Source organism: Citrus sinensis, chromosome 5, assembly GCF_022201045.2.
Source record: "Citrus sinensis cultivar Valencia sweet orange chromosome 5, DVS_A1.0, whole genome shotgun sequence".
NCBI lineage: Eukaryota > Viridiplantae > Streptophyta > Magnoliopsida > Sapindales > Rutaceae > Citrus > Citrus sinensis.
This window is the reverse complement of record NC_068560.1, coordinates 37,570,099-37,588,626: the sequence shown is the minus strand read 5'-3', so window position 1 is coordinate 37,588,626 and position 18,528 is coordinate 37,570,099. Positions and strand designations below refer to the sequence as shown.

Sequence of the window (18,528 nt, the reverse complement as noted above, 5' to 3'; positions counted from 1 at the left end):
GTAATTATTCGACGCGTCGCTATAAATTACCAACTCGAAGGCTGCCCTCGGTTCTTATGATCCTTCAGGCAGTAACGGGGATGTGATGAGTGGTCATCGCTCGCTTAAAGTCTGCGAGATGGGTGTCCGCCCCAAAGCCTGGTTACGACAATCTGGGCACTCCCATCTTTACCGATCTGATCCCTACTTGAAGGAATCATTCTTTGAAATAGAAATATTCATTGTGTTTTAATTAGAATATTGAAAGAAACAGAGTATTAATTTTTTTTTTTTAATTTTTCATTCAATTAGTAATCAATTGTTCCACTGGGAAAATTTCTAAGAGGCAATTGGAAGATTTGAAATTTAATAGAAATGCCATTTTGAATAATAGGATTTGTACGTTGGAGCACGACGTTATACAACAAAAGCAAGCAGAATTAATAACCATGGACCTAAAAAGTAAATCCTAGGTTGGCCAACGAAGCGAATAAAAAGGCCAAAGGAACTGCTATGATGTAGCTACTCTTTTTTGAAACTCCACTGTCAAGAGGAGTGTTATCAGCCAAGCCTTCTTGGTTACTAACCCCAAACGGCTGATTGGAAGAAGAAAAAGGCTGCCGATTCACCCCCACGAATGGCTGGTTTGCGGAAGCAAATGGCTGAATGAAGCCTGAGAATGGCTGGTTTAGGCTCTGTTGTGGATAAATCACCTGTTGTTGCGGTGGTAAGACTGTTTGAGATTGCTGTCCCTGATTGTTCAGAGGTCCAATGATCGGAGTTTTGGTTGTAGCTGGAATTGGAAATGGAGGGGAAGCAAGAAGAGGTGTGTTTTCGCCATTCTGTGGAAGGCCAGCTGGTGTTTTTAGCTGTGGTGTTGATTCTTCTGTTGTTTCAGCTGGGGATAGAGCTTCTCCAGGATAAAGAAAGGGAGAGTTAAAGTTAAGAAGCAAGAAAATTAGACATGATTTCTTGGTCTTGATGATTTCCATTGGTACCACGTCGCCAGCACCACCAAAGAAGTTATGACACAATTATATAGTGAATGAATGGTGTTGGTGCAACTGTTTTCTAGATTGTGGAACAGTTGGAGATGGGGTCTTATAAAATAAAAAGAAAACCTGAATTTTGAGTCAAAGTTGTTGTGGATTGTTTCTTGCATTAACTTAGTGGAAAAGACAGACAGCATGAAGGAGGCAAAGTGCACACCGTGCCGACGTCTTATCTGGGGAAGATGGTTTAGTTGAGCTGAGAAACGAGAAACGGCAAGTGCATAAAAGCAGTGAAAATGAGTGCAGTAGGCTTAACTAAAGCAAAATGCAAAACTAGTTTGTTAAATGAATATCAAAACATGTCGCGATTTTGATAATATAATTTGTTCACAGAATTTTGCAGTTGAAAAACTGTTGTGGGACTACCACATCCAACACTCTTACCCATACGAAAACCAATAAATTTGTATAAACATTATTACCTCTCTAGTAAATAGACCACCATCCAAGAATTATATATACAATGGACTGGTACAATAGAATAAGAAAATGAGGAGATATGTAAGAAGCCAATAAGATGCCTAAAATGAGATTTAATCAAGAACAAAACTATAGGGAGCTCAATACCAGGAATCTAACCCATCCATAACATCTAAGATATTAGCCTTTGGATGGTCCAAGTTCTGCCTCCCACTCATCTCTCTGTTAGGAGAGCTCCCAGTGCTTTTGCACAATGCCCAGACTTTAGATCCCTTCTTCTTGGCTACAGAAAATTCCTGACTTTTGCTTATTCCGGGAATTAACCTCCTCCCATTCGTTTTGTCTAACAAATTTTGTTCTTCTTGTGATAGTTGAATCCTGTGGGTTTTAGTACCATAGTTCAGAGAAAGAGTTCTCGGCATCTGAGAATGCGAAACCGTTCCCTTTTGAGTGGGGAATCGAGTGGGCAGAGGCTGGGAACCATGATCTTTATGTCTTAATATGCTGATCAATCGGTTAAGCCATATCACCAATTCAAGTATGTATTTATCTGTCTTCTGTTTGTCCGCATGATAAAGCGTCTGCAATCGGGTCAGGTTGTCGTTCGTAGCTGTACCCTTGCCAAATTCATGACTGTCAAACAAAAGGAAAAAGACCGTGGAACGTCTATCCAGTGAATCAATTCACCATATATATGAGTGTGCTGTGTGCATGTGTGTTAAATGTTTGTATATGGGGAGAGAAAGAGAAGAGACTGACCCAGTGTTCGCCCATTCTCCAACCCAGCCGAAACCTTGATGTGCTCTGTCATCGTTTACAACAAAAGGAAAGGAAGCAAATGTATAAGAAAGTGGCAAATAAGAAAAAATAAAATTAAAAGAACCTTTGTTCATACAGGAAACAAAATGGAAACATAGGCAAATTCGAAGCAGTTAAGAGTATTCATAAAACTCTAGTTTGACATACTTTGTGGTATTGGTGGCAACTGGAACTAGCCACTGAAGTGTCTTTTCCATTTCTGCTTTGATCTGAAAAGCTGAGAGCTGAAGGAAATACAACATGCAACAATTAAGTAACCAAGGTAATATTATAGATTTGTATCATATCAATGCTATATTTACACTGAAGCCTCAGTTACGACCATAGTTTGACAACATTGGAAATAGGTGAAGTCAACTATTCTATGGAGAACATACCTCTTCCTTCCCATTAACCGTCTGCAATCGCGAACGTAGATTCATCTTGACAGTGGCTGGCAACCCATTGTACAATGTATCCCTCATATTGGGAGGAAGGGAGGAAGGGCGAGATACCTAATATACAAATTTCCTCAAGTTACATTTTCAAATTGGAAAATTGATTCCATATATAGCATAACACAATTACAGAAGACAAAGTAACTTACAATGTTATCTATCTGATTGATTATGTTAGCATAGTGCAGTGCAAGCCCTGCTGAACCTAGGCTCTCTGGAATCTTAGCGGGGTCATCACTAATCAGTGTCCTGCCTGCAACAAAATGACAACAGCATAAGATTTAAAGGGCATTCTTCAAAGCCAACAACTTGTACTGGAAGATTCAAGTAAAATTAGAGCAAATAAAAAATTTCCAGTTGAGATGAAAATCCAACAGATTGCAATCTTTTTCTTTGCAGCAATTAAACTTTTGGACCAAGTTTTTAAAGCCGACCAAGCAGATACTTGCACACACTCATCTAATACACGTGTATGCAGATGATTCATAGTTTCAAGTTCAAATGGTAGTTGCTCTTAGTTTCATCATAAGAGTTGATATCACTCTCCCAGATTCATACCATCACTTCCAAATGCTTCCAAGATGGCTTGATGCATATATGCAGCAATCTCAACAAACTTCTCCATGACCTGCAATCAACAAAATTAAAATTCAAGGAGTGTACTCAACAGCCTTAGATTTGCTATTGACAACAGAAAATGCAATATACCATGACCATCATAGACTCAATAGTATGAATGGTGCAAGAAAGAAAAATTAAAGTAAAATATGGTAAAATAACTTATTGAAGGAAAGTTTCAACTAGCAGAAATGAATCAACAATCGATCTTCAAGAGTCTCACAGGTTCACACTCAGCTTCTCTTAGCAGTAAAAATAAGTTGTTCATACCGACCTTTTAAAAAAAAAAAAAAAAGGTGTTCATAAATGCATACCTCCTCCAAATTTCTAGACCAAAGAGATTTCTTTTTCAAACTCCTTACAAGCTTTCTTTGCTGTTTTAGGTCACTATGCAGAAATGTTACACCCTCTCCTGCATTCAATAGAATTAGCTGTTAAATAAAACTACTGCACCAACTCCACACACAAGTTATAGCTGGAAACATAAAAAAGTCATTCATCTACAGCAATATAACAGTAAGCAATATTTATCCAAGAAAAACAGCTGGAAAAAAATCAAGGACCATGAGTATGCTATGTACATAAACTGCAGACTGAACAATAAAATTTAAGAATAAAAGAGAAGATAAACTTAGTGTCAATCAATTAAAGCACAGCATTAAAAATCAGTGACGGGCTAATGATTTCTACTACAGTAATGCTAATTGAATTTATCTCTGATGTATCAAATGTCCTGCTATTGGCACATATAGGAGTAATGGTCAGTGGAAAGGCTAGCAGACCTACCTCTAATTGTCAATGGTCAGAAAAATAAAAGCTCGGCATACCTGAGCCTATTCTATTTGATCTATGGTTAGAGAACAAGTTTACACAGGCCTAACCTTTTCGAGGAAGATTTAAGGAATCCAGTTCCTCAAGCTTTCGTCGATAGTCTAGCTCAAACCTGTCCAAAGCATTGTACTCGTGATACAATTCCTACATAAGTAAAAGAAGTTAGATTCTGAGTAGAATGAGTAAACTGAAGCTTTGCAACACTAACTGCATACATTTGACAGATTTTATACTTCGACACATCTAGTTCAGCATATTACATATTTTGAAGTTTGAAATATTAGAACTGTAAAGTGAAGAAAAAGCTTCATTTTTTCAGTGGGATCACATAGCATCTGTACAAGACCCCCAAATTTGGACAAGGGCATTGCACAATTATTAATTCAAGCAATTGCAGCATCCTGTGAAAATGGTAACTGAATCCTGTATACAATTCAAGAGCCAAGCTTTATAATTATAAGAGAAAGTACTTACAGAAGTATGCTGAGCCAGAGTGGTTAATTCTTTCATTCTCGTTTCTGCCTCTCCTCTAGGCTGCCTATGGTTTAAGTACTCTGACTTTAAACTGAAATGTTGCAATCACATCAAAAAGTTACATTCATTGTCATTCACCATCAGCAATCTAACCGAAAAATAATTCATCACACAGGTCCATCTTACTTTGAAAAGTACCGATCCAAATTGTGCCATTGGGGGTCTTTGCATAGGTTTCCGAATCTAATTACTTCCCTCAAGAAAACATCGAATTCCTCCCTGTGAATACCCAAGAATTAACAATGAGACAATAGAAACCCGTGATGCCAATGTGGGTCTTTGCTTATGGTGCATTACGAAGATCAGAGCAAAGAAAAAATATATTTAATCTAAAAGACATCAACCTCTTGTCTGCAGCAGCAATCCTAAGCAGCTCTTTCATATCTGTGGAGACCAATTCTTGTACTCCTGAGGAATGTAGTACCTCCGTTTTCAGGAACTGGATATTTTCTTCCGAAAGAGATTGAAACAAGTTTGCACCTTTTGCTATTGTATTTGCTACTTCAAATGCCAATATAGATATCTTATTCCCTTTTGAAGTTACGCCAGAGATAAACCCACTGCTGGCATTCAAACTCGACATGCTACTTCCTAATGCATCTAGAACATCTACTGTCATTGCTAGGCCTGCGGCGCCACCTCTTCCCATAAATGACCTCTTCTGGGTCATCTGCAACGTACAAAACACAAACATGAAGCAAAGATTTTCAATCAAATCCAACTATGAATATCCAAAGTGTAGTAAAATTTATTGAAAACAAAACCTTATTGGATCCTTTCTTGTCAGGCCTTGATGCCAATTCACAGGAAAATGGCAAGGACGATGTGTCTTCCAAATTCATTTTCTCCTTCTTCTTCACATGATCATCTAAATTTGCATTTGAATGATGATTCTTCCCCTGGTTACTTGCGTTCACTGACTTCAGCTTCCCCGAAAACCTTGAAGTATTTTGTCCAATCTTTTGATTTTGCCTTTTAGTCCCTCCTGAGCAAGCACCTCCCATTTTTTTCCCCCTTTCCTCTATCTGATCAAAAGAATACTATCAAATAAACATATTACAAAATTAATATGAAATTAGAGTGCAACTTGAGAAGTTTTTTTTTTTTTTTTTTTTTTTTCACACTTTGACTAAGATGATTCAACTAAACAGGAAAAGAATCTACTAAGTCTTATCTTTTCCTCCAGTTCCTAGCTAACCAAACAAGGTTTAAAAAAAAAAAAAACAGAAATTTCAATTTTAAGAAAAAAGAAAAAGAAAAAGAAAAAGAAGAAACTTACTTATAAAGTGGTTGAAGAAAATTAAGGCGGCACGCTCGTATGAAAGAATAACAGCAGAGGTGGCAAGCAATGAAGTTTGCCAAGAGATTGATTTGATAAACTAACAAAACAACGAGTAAATAATAAACGGCAAGAAAACCTCGTGGGATATTTGATAGCTGAAGGGAGGAGAGATTAGAAGAGATACAGTTGAATTGACTATTCTTGTCATTCTGTGTATCTTGTTTGTTAGTTGAAGGGAATGAAATCAAATCCCGCCCACCGAGTCTGAGTTTGTTACGTCTGACTAACTTTACTATCACTCTTTGAATTTCCATTTTACTATTTTGCCCCCCCAACTCAGGGCAACATGAAAGTTCAAAGTTGTTAAAACGACCATTTCACCATTCTGTTGTGCCTTGATCCCTAGGTGAATATTAAACTCATACCTTTAGTTTGCAGAAGTAACAAATTTGTCCACAGGTTAACAACTTTTTGTAGATTAGTCCTTATCATAAACACCATCCAAGTTCATTAGCCAAAATTAACCCATTTATAAGATTTTTCGAGTAACTGTGTGCAAAAGGTAATTCAAACTAGATAATATTATGTTAAAAAAAATTTGTACACAGATCAATAAAATTATTAAAAATAAATAATATGAACTATGCAACTATTATATAACAATATACCATCAGTTCGTACAACATAATTAGTAAAAAAAAATTTATAATCTATGGTTAATACTACTATTTTAATTTATATTAAAATAACTCTTCAATCGTAAATAAGCATAACCTTTGTCATCTTTTATATCCATGATTTCAACCTTGCATCTTTTGATAGTGATTAATATTCTTACATCGATGGGGGCTAATTTTAGAAAAGTGGCACACTTGTATACTAATTTGTGCTGTTCATAAACTGCAAGGACAAGTTTGATAATAAACCTTGCGCACCGCCCACGGAGACAAAGGTGAAGGCCGTTAGAAATTGCATGTGAAAACTAATTCTTGATTGATTCTTTCTATTTTAATTGCATAATGAGCAAACGTACACATCCATCTCTGCTGACATATTTTGAATTGTCAAAGTCAAGCAGCAAAAGCAAATTGAGTTTTGACTTAATCTTTGGCCAAAATGCCGGCCGTTAATTACTAAAATGCTTCTTAAACGTGGATGATTACTTTTCCAGATTAGAAGGAATAAAAGATTGGACATTCGTCATAATAAATATCAGCCAAAAGTCCACTGATTTCACATGAATCGCAAGATTGGTTTTTGGCAAATTAATTTTTTTTTCTTTTTTTGGGGTTTGGTAACTGATTGAGATTGATTTGATTTTATTATAAGAAGATCTCTATTCCAAGAGAACTACGTACTTACATTTCTTTTTTTGTGCAGAAAAGTACGAAAGAGTTGAATGAAACTTGTTGGAGGGTAAATGCGGTAATGACGTAACCAAAACTCTTCAAGCAATAAGCCTAGAATGAGATGATCGGTTGAAAAGGTCGTATCGTAGCCATTGTTCAGGCCTTAGAAACTGATACCGAAAGTCCATTAGGGTTCTCTGTCAAAACTGTGAAATTACTGAGACTTTTCTGGCTTGGGGTGGGTTGTGTCGTTGACAATTTTTTTATTTTTTTAAAAAATAGCTGAATGCTGCTAATTCTGCGTGTGATATCGATGGCCGAGTACACAACTTTCCCTGAATCCTTCCTGGAAAATTCTACTCGGAGAAATTGACTTTGCTAATGTTGCTTTTGGATTCTACAAAAGCAACCTCTTCCATTCCATTGCAGCTCATTAAGCCAAGTTCCTAACATTTTCGGTATAAGCTCTTGGTCGTGAACTTGATAAAATTGCAACAAGAGTTAGCGGGGGGGTGTTCCGGTTGATTTAAAATAACATGGTTATCAGATAAGTTGATTCCCTATGTCACTTATTTATTAATAGTGCAGTATAACAAATCCTAATCAGGCCATTACTTTTCTTGATTAACAACTCAATTAATTATATTGTAATAAATATACCAAAGCAATATAGTAATAACATTTACGGGATAAAAATAAAAATATGTTTAGTAACGAATCAATAAACCGAACAGAACCATATGAAGATAAATTTGAAAGGATACACCAACCCAGAGTATCAGCCTAGTGAGATGAACAATGAAACAATATTCACAAGCTTTTATTCCTTGATTATTTATCTTCTACACCTGTACAAGGAATTTTTGGTTTCCTCTAATGAATCAATCAATCAATAAGCAAACGCCTTAAAATATAGGGACTTCTCCAATGTTAAAATTAAACTGCTGGACCAGTCATTGATAGGCCGCCAATGCCATCTCTTCCAATAAACGAAGACCTCTTAGCAGCCTACGAAATGGGGAAAAAAAATTATAATCCAAAAGTGTATCTCAAGAAAAGGAGAAAACGACCTGGTAGCCAAAATATGAGTATATCACTAACAGAGCAACCGTGTGTGTGCGTATATATGTATATTTTCAATAAACAGAACTCAAAAGTCTTTGTTCGACATATTATTAATTTAAACTGAAAACTTCAAAGTGTTTATGTGTAAGCCATCGTCTTTATATTACTATAATCATGCATTAAAATATCTGCTCGCTTCTAAAAATTTGATCAAGTACAAAAAAGTAGAGTCAATTATTTGAACATACCTTGTACTCGGAAGCCCCTTTCATCGACAGTAATTCCCTGGGAAATGGCAACTGTAGCGGTTCGAGAGTGATTCTGTTTTCTTTGTGGTGATGCTTTGTGCTTTTTTCTGACTTCAGCCTCTCAAGATTAAGATCTAAAGCATTTTGTTGCTTCTTCATCCCTCCTGAGCAAAGACCTCCCATCTTTTTTTTTTAACCAAAGCAGAGCAAACGAATATTAATTTTATTTCTTATTGCGACAACTGATTAATGGCGTGAAACTGAAATGTAAATGAGTTTTTATGTTTTGTGATTGCAAGGATAAGGACAACCCTTTTGTAGAATAAGGTAAATAGCTCATAAACAAGGAATGCTCAATCAGTATTATTACTTTCCTAAATTATTAAGCTAACTTTGGAAAGGAAATAATAAAAATAGTGTATATTTGTATCAATTGAATTTTGAATCATCAAGCATCTTCAAATGTGAAGGATATATGATCACCCGGAATTGACAAAATTAAAATAAAAATGCAGCTGGTTTACCAACATCAGCTCGCATTTTATGGAAAATGAAACCCCGATTATATTCCTTTTGCTTTTCTCACCTTCTAACAACCAGGCAGGAGAAAATAAATCAATTGATAAAGACAAATTTAGGCCTGAACTTCAGTTGGACCCGTTTGGAAAACGGGCCGGGCTAGGTAGTCCTTCTCGCCAAAAACAGTTATGGTCTTTGTAAATTGTAATGGACATATATAATTACTGTTACATACTAGCCTTGCCTTATCAGAAAAAGCGCCGGGACAGCTGTTGGGGCGGTGAACCATGTTCTCAAATTCTACTTGGACGTGGGTTCAAGTCTCAATATTTCTTGTTATTATTAAAACTGGGTGGGTGTGTTCTTTTTTTCAACTACGAGGGTAAAGTAGATTCTCTTAAGAGAAAAAAAGCAAAGAAAATTATTCCTATAAATTTTTGTTGATAGTATTAATATTAATTGGCAATTCAATTTAGTATTACTTTAATTTAAAAAAAAAACTACAAAAAAAAAAAAAGTGAAACCATAAGAATTATTGGAATAGTGTGGACATAATGTGTATCAAACAACCATTGTGAGAAATTTAATCCAAATTTATCACGTAATTCCATAGGCATACAGTTGACATAAATATCTGAACAATGAATTCTAAACACGAAGAGGAATGAGTGAAGCATTTGCCACAAAATAGTTCATTTAAATCACTTTCTTTTTGTCGTAAGCTCACTTTTAGTTGGAAGAAATGGGGAAGAGGAGAGGAATGGAAAGAAAAGAGGGGGAAAGAAAATGAGTAAAAAATATTGTCAATCTCAATTTTAGTATTTGGTTGGACATGAAATTCGTTTTTCTCCTTTTATTTTTTTTTGTTTTCTTCTCCTTTCTTCTTTTTATATTTCTTCAAATCAAACACGCCATTAGAGTTTAAATAATTTCAATAATGATATAAGGACTTTGAAAGAATTGGTTGAAAAATAAAAACAGTAAATAAAAATGCAATGTTAATCACATTATTCTTTAAATCAACTAATTACTTCATACCACATGAATTTGTTTTGTACGAATATGTAAAGCTGTTTGTAGGTGTGTATAATTATTATTCAAGTCACCAATGAGTCTTTGGTCCAATGGAAGAAGTCTTGTACTTACAATATTGAGTGCAAGGATTCGAGCATTCATAAGAGTATTATGAAGGTTAGTTTCAGTTATTTCTCAATTATCAACTAATTGAGTGGAGACAATCCCTCCCTTACAAAATGTGAGTGGAGTAGGCACCCCTCGAATATTAGAGAGGGTTTAAAGTATTTGGGCAAGTGCTTCAGTGGGTTAATGTACGGCGGTGGTCCCAGTTGTTTAGTATGATTGTAAATATTGTAATTGTAATATCAGTAACAATCTGTGTATAATCGAATTCAAAAAAAAAATATTATTAAAGTCATTTAACTTTAGGTCTTTAACCCCAAGCAATTGGGCTTGCCGTTAATGGAATCAACTGGGCTCTCAAGCCCCATTAAAGATCCAGAAACAGCCCAATAATAGTTAATCAAGCATTTCATCACCCAAACGATGTCGTTCGTCGGACTCCATTTTCCCACATCGAGCTGAGCGGCAGACAATCGTGTAGATCGCCGGTGACACTTTCTAGCAACGCCACCAACAAAAGCAGTCTCCCACCGACCGATTGTACATAACGATGACGTATGATGGATTCCCTCCTTTCATCTCAGCTCAGCTTCATTACCTCATTAATCACTTCGCTCATCCCGTCAGGGTATTTAATCTGGGATTTCCTTGCTAAATTAATAATTATATGCTATAATCGTGTTAAATCCTAATTGGATTTCATTTGCAGGTTGAACAGGCGTGGTCTGGGAGCAAGTACTCGAATACTCTTGATCGGTTCACTTTGCTCATACCTTACTGTTTAGACACTATCAAATGTCAGTATCATTTTAAAGAATTTACTCAACCTGTATTTTGTTTTATTTTATTTTTTTCTTTTTTGTACTGATTATTGTCTCTTAGCGTTGTTTTAGGGGATGTTATATACAATGCAGAGTTTCCACATGTACCTCCCGATGTTATATTTGGCCCTGAAGATGAAGATTTTCATCCATTTTACAATGAGAGTGGGGGAGAAGGGGATTCAAGGTCAATTAAGAACAGTTTGGCTACTTGGAATAACAAAGATCCCACACGGCTGCTGGCTCTCATTTGGGAATTAAGGTTGTGCTTTGAGTTTTTGGGTGTTTGTTTTTCACATGCTTGAGGTTGAAAACATGTGTGATTAGGGATGAGTTTGGACTATTTTGCTTGTAGGGATCAATACATGTCCTACCAGCGGAAGCGTGTTGGGGAAGTCGATGATGATCGGTTGAAATTTGAAATTTGCACTATGTTATCCAGGGAGGTAATACTTTGAATTTTAGCATTTTATTTGCATATTGATTATATAAATGTTTGTGTGATTCTGCTAAATCTTTATTTCACAAGATTTGCTCAATTTTAGTTCTATCTCTTTGAGTACTTTTACAAGAAGAAAAGTTGCATAAGTTGTTGGTTTTTCAAGCCCTTACATTGATAAACTAATGGAAAGTGAGAAGTCCAAAATATGGACGTATATTTCAAGAGCTTTAGTATTGCTTATGAGGACATGACAATGAAATGGAGAGGAAAAGAGAAATCATGAGCAATAGCAAAATCATGAGCGGCAGGAACAAGAAGATAATTGTTGCATGGTTCTGATTAAACTACTTATAGTGCTAACATGTAGGACATCTCACTTGGTTTACAGGAGATCCCAATTTTTAGGGGTCTCTTTTATTCTTTGCTCTCTTGGATATCTAGAGAGGACGAAATAGGCCTGTGAGGAAACTTGGACCAGTGTCTTAGTATGTATGTATGTATGTATGTATATAATATATTACTGGCCATTAAATGCCTGTATGCAAACATTATAAGCACCTCCCTCCTTTTGTATTGCATTTTAATGCACTATGTTGATATTGCTTTTCTTTTGTTTGGAATGCCAGTTCATGGATGGAATTCTTTTGTATTCTGAAAAGTATAACTTTGTTTAATTCACTCCATTCTGGCAGGGTATTGAAATGCATACGAGTTCAGGTGTTGAAAAGGTACTTACTGAAATAAACATGTTCAGATCATTTTAATTAGCTTATGAGCTGATAATGTGTATAGTTTTTATTTATTTATTTATTCATTTATTTATTTATATTTGTGGTTTCTATGCCTCTGAATTTTAGCGTAGCCAGAGGAGGTCAAATTTGCCGTGCCTCTCATGGATATGAACATAAATAAAATGGTGGTGGGGTGCCCCTGGAGACATCCACAGAAAATATCCTTGCAGGTTGATTTCTCTTATGTCTGCTTCAACGTTCCTTTTTTGTTTAAAAATTCTTGGCATTTTTTCTCCAGCAATCATCTTTTGCCCTACTTAAAACTTTTATGGATTTGCTGATGGGTACAGGTGATATATCCTGTTAATAGAAAGTATGTTTCTGCTCCTTCAGCACCTCATCTTAAATTAATGTCAACACCTGCGTTGAAGTCACTGTTTTCTGTTGATGATGTCAAACTTCCTCCATGGTTGGACGGAATGTAAGTTATGCATTCTGGTCTATCTTTATACATTGCATATCGTTATGGTTTCTCTTTTCTTTTAACCCTACAACCATGTGTATGATTTGTGCTAAAAATTGTTTTAACCTTTCTTATCTGCTTATAGGTGTATGGCTGAATACCTTCCCCATCTAGAAGAAGCCCTTGAGAGACAGGTCAGCTGCATTTCTTTCTTTGATGGTGCATTTAAATTGGTAATAATAGCGAGTGTTGCATAATGTTTTCTTTTATGTTATCAGCATTTTTTCATATTGTAGGTCTCAGAGGCAGTTTCATTAATCGAAGTTAGAAGACGCTTTATTGAAGCATTAGCTCCTCTATTTGGAAGACCGATAGAGACTGATTCGGTAGGCATTTTTATGTATGCTTTTTTCCTGCAGAATTAAATGTTTGGTATTGAGACTGACTTAGGTTCTTATGGCTTTTTATCTCAGGTTTTTTACAGAAAGTCTATGTTTTTTGTTGCCTCTGGTGCTTTCTCATTCTTGGTATGATAATTTCTTCACTACCTTCATTTTACATACTTAAAACAGGTGATAGTGAGTGCATGACGCTAAGAGGGTTATGCCATATCAAATTGTTAGGCACACTATTTATGTTATTCTTTGTCTTAATCATTTCTCGACATCATTCTTTTTGTATCGTCATTTTATGGTTGGATTTTCTTTTGGCCACCTCATGGTTTTATGTACTGCAGGTGCTATTTTTCCTTTCAACTCAATTTCCAAAGCAGCAGCCATCTCTCATGCTTCAAAGTTCCATGGTATGATACTTCTCCAATCTACAAATTTATTAGACATTATATTGTATTTGTTGCTTGAAGATGTGTGTAATTTGCCCATGGGTTTTTTCATTGAATCAAGAAAAAAGAGAATATGAATATAGTTGCTAGTCGTTAATATAGGACGAGGCAAGACAACTCGCATTGGGTTCTCTCAATAGCCTTTCCTTTTGACTTCAGAAGTCAGAACTATAGGTTGATAAGATATTGATACGTACATTACAAAATCGAGCAGTGTCTTGTGACTAGTATTGCATATGGTGATTATTTTGCTACCATTATCTGTTAATATAAAATAAAATAATATGAACTTTATTGCCTAGATTGCTTGAAATGATACTAGTGCTGTCATATTTTTATTCATCATGGAGAGCTAGTCAAGGAAATTTGTATGATAGTGAATATACCATCCACAGTAAAAAGATTAGACCATCATCAATATATCCAAGGAGCTGTGAAACTTTAAGATGGGTTTGATGATCTCTTCATATCTGTGGTTCAATCTCTTGATACTCTGTCATTTACTGTACTGTATTGTTCTTCCCCGAAAATTAGATTTGAAGCCTAACGGCATCATCCTGTTCTTGTTCAATCCTTTCTGATCAAAGCTACGATAATATGATTTTGTAGTATTTCAACTCTCAAGGCATGCCGATCAAATCACCCCTTCTGACAGATTATCCTTGGAGTCCAAGATGGGAACATTCACAAATGGCTGAGAGAACATTGTGAGTGCTTTCTATCATTTCTAGTTATTGGTCCATTTTTTTCATGCATTTTTCTAATCTGAATAAACATTTGGCAGCGAATATTTGGTTGATGAATCTGTGAACTTTAAAAAGTACTGCAACGAAGCCCAACTTCAACAGAACCAACACTAGTGCATTGTCATGAAAGAATTAGCCTTTCATTTGTTTTAGCCCATAGTACCATTCAAAGTTGTGTAATGTGTGGAAACTGTATTCTCGAATTCTTTTCCTTGACATTTGCGAATTAGCTTTTGCGTCAGTATTGGTATAATGTTCATTAGCCTTTTGTGTTGTATTTGTTCGTAAAGAAATGAAGCAACTCAATTTAGTTTCCCGTCGAAGCTTTTATTATTCCTTGAGTGCCACGTTAATTTGGTTCGCACAATGGTGAACTGACAATCAATGAAGGATCACCCCTTTCGTTGGTGTATCATATAATTATTCACTACACTGGTACTCCGGGGCCAATGAGAATATACAATTTATGGTCCGGAAATTTTAGTTGATTATCCGGAGAAAGCGACAGGCCCATGCCAGCTGCCATTTGACAGTTATGACCCTCGGATCATTACACGTGGCAATTCATAACGCTGCGGCCTGATATTTGAAGAACAGAACGGGACCGTAACGGTGAATGAAAAATGAAGTTAGAACAACCGACGTTCACATTCTGAAATTAGATAATATATATAGTAGGGCACTTATTACTTTACGTAATAATATAAAATATATAACTGTTCCGTAATCATTTGATTAAAATTTAATGAATGTAAAAAATATAAAATAACAAAATTTTATTTTTTCACCGTCTGAAATTTTTATCGAACAGCTGCATAAGATACCTTCGATAACTCCGTATAATAGATGCAAAGAATCATAAACGATGCCCCGTCGTAACGTGCGGACCCCATGCTGTACAGTTAGTTGGTTGTCCGTACTCTCTCTCAAACACACATGACAGCACACCTTGAGAAATAGCACCGCTGCTCTTTATAATTATTATTATTTCCTTGCTCGGCTCCCTCCGATTCTCTCTCACTCTCTCTTAAATCTTAATCTTCTTCAGATCATATCGTCTCTCTCTCTCTCTCTCTCTCTCTCTCTCTCTCTAAATCTTCAATTCATTTTCTCTTCGTTTCCTTTCCGTTTGAGATAAATGAGAGAGATCTTGCACATTCAAGGAGGCCAATGCGGCAACCAAATCGGATCCAAATTCTGGGAAGTCATTTGCGACGAGCATGGCGTGGACCCCACGGGGAAGTATAGAGGTGACGGCGTTGAGGATCTTCAACTGGAGCGGATCAATGTCTACTACAACGAAGCTTCCGGTGGAAGGTACGTGCCTCGGGCTGTTCTCATGGATCTTGAACCCGGTACCATGGATAGTATCAGATCCGGCCCGTACGGCCAGATCTTTCGACCTGATAACTTCGTTTTTGGACAATCCGGTGCGGGCAATAACTGGGCCAAAGGTCATTATACTGAAGGCGCCGAATTGATCGACGCTGTTCTTGACGTCGTTCGTAAGGAGGCAGAGAACTGTGATTGCTTGCAAGGTACCTTTTGGTTTTTCGAATTATCCATTTCCTTTTGTTATTCATATTCTTAATTGTTGACCTGAATTCTGATATTTTGTAAATACTAAAGTGAAAAAAAGAAAAAAGAAAAGAAAAAAACCTCAAATATCAACTGTGTGGTCGATTGATTATCATTTGATCGTATGGCATATGCTTCTGATAAGGTTGAGTTGTTATCAGTGGGGCCCATTTTTGTCTGGTGTGGAGACACTGTAGAGTGGGGACATACTGTAATTGAGCCTTTTTGCAAATTTGTGATATTTATTAATTTCTTCTTATCATGATTGTGATTGCCCAACCTCATGAATAATTTTTTTCACTATACCGTTTCTTTACTATTTGTAAATTGACACAAAAAGTGGATCTTGTACAGTTTTGAAGCCCCATTTCTGTAGCCATGTTGGCCCCTGCCAGCTTTGCATTTTATAGAATATGGACTCGGTGAAAAGATGATGAACAGTAAAATAGTAATTTAATCTTGTGAAGACTATGAAGATTATCATATTTAGATGGTGGGATAAATCGCAGCGTAAATGTGATCATCAGATCTTGGTTATTAGGTACAATATGAAGTTGATGATTTTTGAGATACCTTGAACCTTGCTCTGCATGGGACATTGGATTGTTACCAAAAATGTCATAAGTGTAATTGATAATCTTGGGATCATTGCGGCAATTTTATTGTTTAATTGATGTTGTAATGAAATGATCTCTTCAGATTGGTGGATTTTGCATACAAATTTCATTTGATTGGATTCTTGAGTGATGTTGTATAGAATGATATATGGTACCTTGTCTGCAGTTTGTAAGGTGCTATTCGTGGGAGTAAAATGGATTTAGAGTAGCTTGTTCTTGTTTGACTCTTTTCTGAAGATTCACTGTTTATATGAAGACAACTAGGATTCATATGCTATTTCCTTTGTTGTTTGGATTGGATTGAAATGAATGGATTATAACCTCTTCACTGGCTAGTAATGAATGGTTCATCCTGTTGTTTTAAAATTGGCTGATCAAACTTGTTTGCTGTTGTTGTCTTGGGCCAGGTTTTCAGGTGTGCCACTCACTGGGAGGAGGTACAGGTTCTGGCATGGGAACTCTCTTGATATCAAAGATTAGAGAGGAATACCCAGACAGGATGATGATGACTTTCTCTGTGTTCCCTTCTCCGAAGGTCTCTGACACAGTGGTGGAGCCATATAATGCGACCCTTTCTGTGCACCAGTTGGTTGAGAATGCTGATGAATGCATGGTTCTTGACAACGAAGCTCTTTATGATATTTGCTTCCGGACTCTAAAGCTTAGCACTCCAAGCTGTGAGTATCAAAACAATATTTGTGAAAATAATGAAAACTAGGAAAATATTGATCCTTTTTTTTCTTGTGCCTCTAATTTGCAGTTGGTGACTTGAATCACTTGATTTCTGCAACTATGAGTGGTGTCACTTGCTGCCTGAGGTTCCCTGGGCAGCTCAACTCTGACCTCAGGAAGCTGGCTGTTAATCTGATCCCATTCCCACGTCTTCATTTCTTCATGGTGGGATTTGCACCACTCACCTCACGGGGATCCCAGCAATATATCTCCCTCACTGTGCCAGAGCTGACCCAGCAAATGTGGGATGCCAAGAATATGATGTGTGCTGCTGACCCCCGCCATGGGCGCTACCTCACAGCCTCAGCCATGTTCAGAGGAAAGATGAGCACCAAAGAGGTGGATGAGCAGATGATTAATGTACAGAACAAGAATTCATCCTACTTTGTGGAGTGGATCCCCAACAATGTGAAGTCCAGCGTGTGCGATATTCCACCACGTGGTCTGAAGATGGCATCTACTTTTATTGGTAACTCAACATCCATCCAAGAGATGTTCAGGAGGGTGAGTGAACAGTTTACTGCCATGTTCCGGCGTAAGGCCTTTTTGCATTGGTATACTGGGGAGGGTATGGATGAGATGGAGTTCACTGAGGCAGAGAGCAACATGAATGACTTGGTGGCTGAGTACCAACAATATCAGGATGCAACAGCTGATGATGAGGAAGAGTATGAGGAGGGCCTTGAGGAGAGCTTCGAGGGCTAAGAAAGGGTAGCAATCAAAGGGCAACCACAGAAAAAGAACGCTTGATGAGACCAACCCCCTTGTACTGTGGCTTCTTTTGTTGTTGTTTACAATTTCTGTCTTTTAAGACGATATTGTCTGTTGTTCTTTTCGAGCATTTGAATAAAGAATTGTTAGTTTGATCACCTTTAGAAAGGGCTTTAATTTCCAATTTAAGCCTATAAAAATGCTATGATGTGGCATAATATGTAATTACAGTTATAAATATCTGATGTAATTCAGTAATCTGATGTGTAATCAGTATTAAAAAAATTATATATATTTTAAATTATAAATTCAAAAACACTGTTTAATATAAAAATATTACTTAAAAATAAAATTATTTAATTAATTAGAAATAGGAAAAGACCAATAGCTTCACTCACATTTTTGGCAATCCAGTTTCTTAGGAAATGTGAATATATTTTTCCTTGGAACGTTGATTGTGGAATTTGAGTACACACATATGTGTGTGTGTGTATAACGATTTACTTTGCGGAGAGTAATACGCTAACGCTAGGTATGACCCTTAGCGGTTGAT

The 18,528-nt window shown here is 36.5% G+C and overlaps 3 protein-coding genes and 1 non-coding gene across 6 annotated transcripts; 3 read left to right on the top strand and 1 right to left on the bottom strand.

Moving 5' to 3' along the window:
- Nucleotides 1-77: 77 nt before the first annotated feature.
- Nucleotides 78-184, top strand: LOC112497768 (small nucleolar RNA Z279/snoR105/snoR108). Its single transcript, XR_003064751.2, has one exon. It is a non-coding gene; the product is annotated as a small nucleolar RNA Z279/snoR105/snoR108 (small nucleolar RNA).
- Nucleotides 185-1,418: 1,234 nt separating this feature from the next.
- On the bottom strand, nucleotides 1,419-6,241 carry LOC102606854 (protein PSK SIMULATOR 2). Of its 3 annotated transcripts, none has more exons than XM_052442475.1 (13): nucleotides 5,970-6,238; nucleotides 5,455-5,730; nucleotides 5,035-5,360; nucleotides 4,817-4,909; nucleotides 4,631-4,721; nucleotides 4,207-4,300; nucleotides 3,640-3,737; nucleotides 3,266-3,335; nucleotides 2,857-2,960; nucleotides 2,648-2,764; nucleotides 2,418-2,494; nucleotides 2,211-2,255; nucleotides 1,419-2,084 (listed from the first exon to the last, which is right to left on the bottom strand). In XM_052442475.1, the coding sequence occupies exons 2-13, from the start codon at nucleotides 5,692-5,694 to the stop codon at nucleotides 1,592-1,594; spliced, it is 1,848 nt and encodes a 615-aa protein (XP_052298435.1). In that variant the 5' UTR covers nucleotides 5,695-5,730; nucleotides 5,970-6,238; the 3' UTR covers nucleotides 1,419-1,591. The 3 variants fall into 3 exon arrangements, with proteins under 3 accessions (XP_052298435.1, XP_006473667.2, XP_024952607.2); XM_006473604.4 differs by having other exon boundaries at nucleotides 5,455-5,715; nucleotides 5,970-6,237; XM_025096839.2 differs by having other exon boundaries at nucleotides 1,856-2,061; nucleotides 5,455-5,715; nucleotides 5,970-6,241.
- Nucleotides 6,242-10,698: 4,457 nt separating this feature from the next.
- On the top strand, nucleotides 10,699-14,653 carry LOC102631455 (uncharacterized). Its single transcript, XM_006473603.4, has 13 exons — nucleotides 10,699-10,921; nucleotides 11,003-11,090; nucleotides 11,187-11,376; nucleotides 11,470-11,560; nucleotides 12,249-12,284; nucleotides 12,419-12,517; nucleotides 12,638-12,768; nucleotides 12,896-12,944; nucleotides 13,047-13,136; nucleotides 13,224-13,277; nucleotides 13,487-13,552; nucleotides 14,201-14,298; nucleotides 14,376-14,653. The coding sequence occupies exons 1-13, from the start codon at nucleotides 10,844-10,846 to the stop codon at nucleotides 14,449-14,451; spliced, it is 1,146 nt and encodes a 381-aa protein (XP_006473666.2). The 5' UTR covers nucleotides 10,699-10,843; the 3' UTR covers nucleotides 14,452-14,653.
- Nucleotides 14,654-15,222: 569 nt separating this feature from the next.
- Nucleotides 15,223-18,133, top strand: LOC102631140 (tubulin beta chain). The gene is made up of 3 exons (XM_006473602.4): nucleotides 15,223-15,875; nucleotides 16,940-17,209; nucleotides 17,293-18,133. The coding sequence occupies exons 1-3, from the start codon at nucleotides 15,476-15,478 to the stop codon at nucleotides 17,967-17,969; spliced, it is 1,347 nt and encodes a 448-aa protein (XP_006473665.2). The 5' UTR covers nucleotides 15,223-15,475; the 3' UTR covers nucleotides 17,970-18,133.
- The last annotated feature ends 395 nt before the right edge of the window (nucleotides 18,134-18,528 follow it).

What these genes read in the sequence shown, in the direction of transcription:
- LOC102606854 (XM_052442475.1), bottom strand. Translation starts at nt 5,694, where the DNA reads ATGGGAGGTGCTTGCTCAGGAGGGACTAAAAGGCAAAATCAAAAGATT. An exon ending in GGAAGCATTTGGAAGTGATG is followed by an intron (nt 2,961 to 3,265) that starts GTATGAATCTGG and finishes ATTTTGTTGCAG; the next exon opens with GCAGGACACTGATTAGTGAT. An exon ending in GTTGCCACCAATACCACAAA is followed by an intron (nt 2,256 to 2,417) that starts GTATGTCAAACT and finishes AAACGATGACAG; the next exon opens with AGCACATCAAGGTTTCGGCT.
- LOC102631455 (XM_006473603.4), top strand. Translation starts at nt 10,844, where the DNA reads ATGACGTATGATGGATTCCCTCCTTTCATCTCAGCTCAGCTTCATTAC. An exon ending in CTGTTTAGACACTATCAAAT is followed by an intron (nt 11,091 to 11,186) that starts GTCAGTATCATT and finishes GCGTTGTTTTAG; the next exon opens with GGGATGTTATATACAATGCA. An exon ending in CAAATGGCTGAGAGAACATT is followed by an intron (nt 14,299 to 14,375) that starts GTGAGTGCTTTC and finishes AACATTTGGCAG; the next exon opens with CGAATATTTGGTTGATGAAT.
- LOC102631140 (XM_006473602.4), top strand. Translation starts at nt 15,476, where the DNA reads ATGAGAGAGATCTTGCACATTCAAGGAGGCCAATGCGGCAACCAAATC. An exon ending in GAACTGTGATTGCTTGCAAG is followed by an intron (nt 15,876 to 16,939) that starts GTACCTTTTGGT and finishes GTCTTGGGCCAG; the next exon opens with GTTTTCAGGTGTGCCACTCA. An exon ending in AAAGCTTAGCACTCCAAGCT is followed by an intron (nt 17,210 to 17,292) that starts GTGAGTATCAAA and finishes TCTAATTTGCAG; the next exon opens with TTGGTGACTTGAATCACTTG.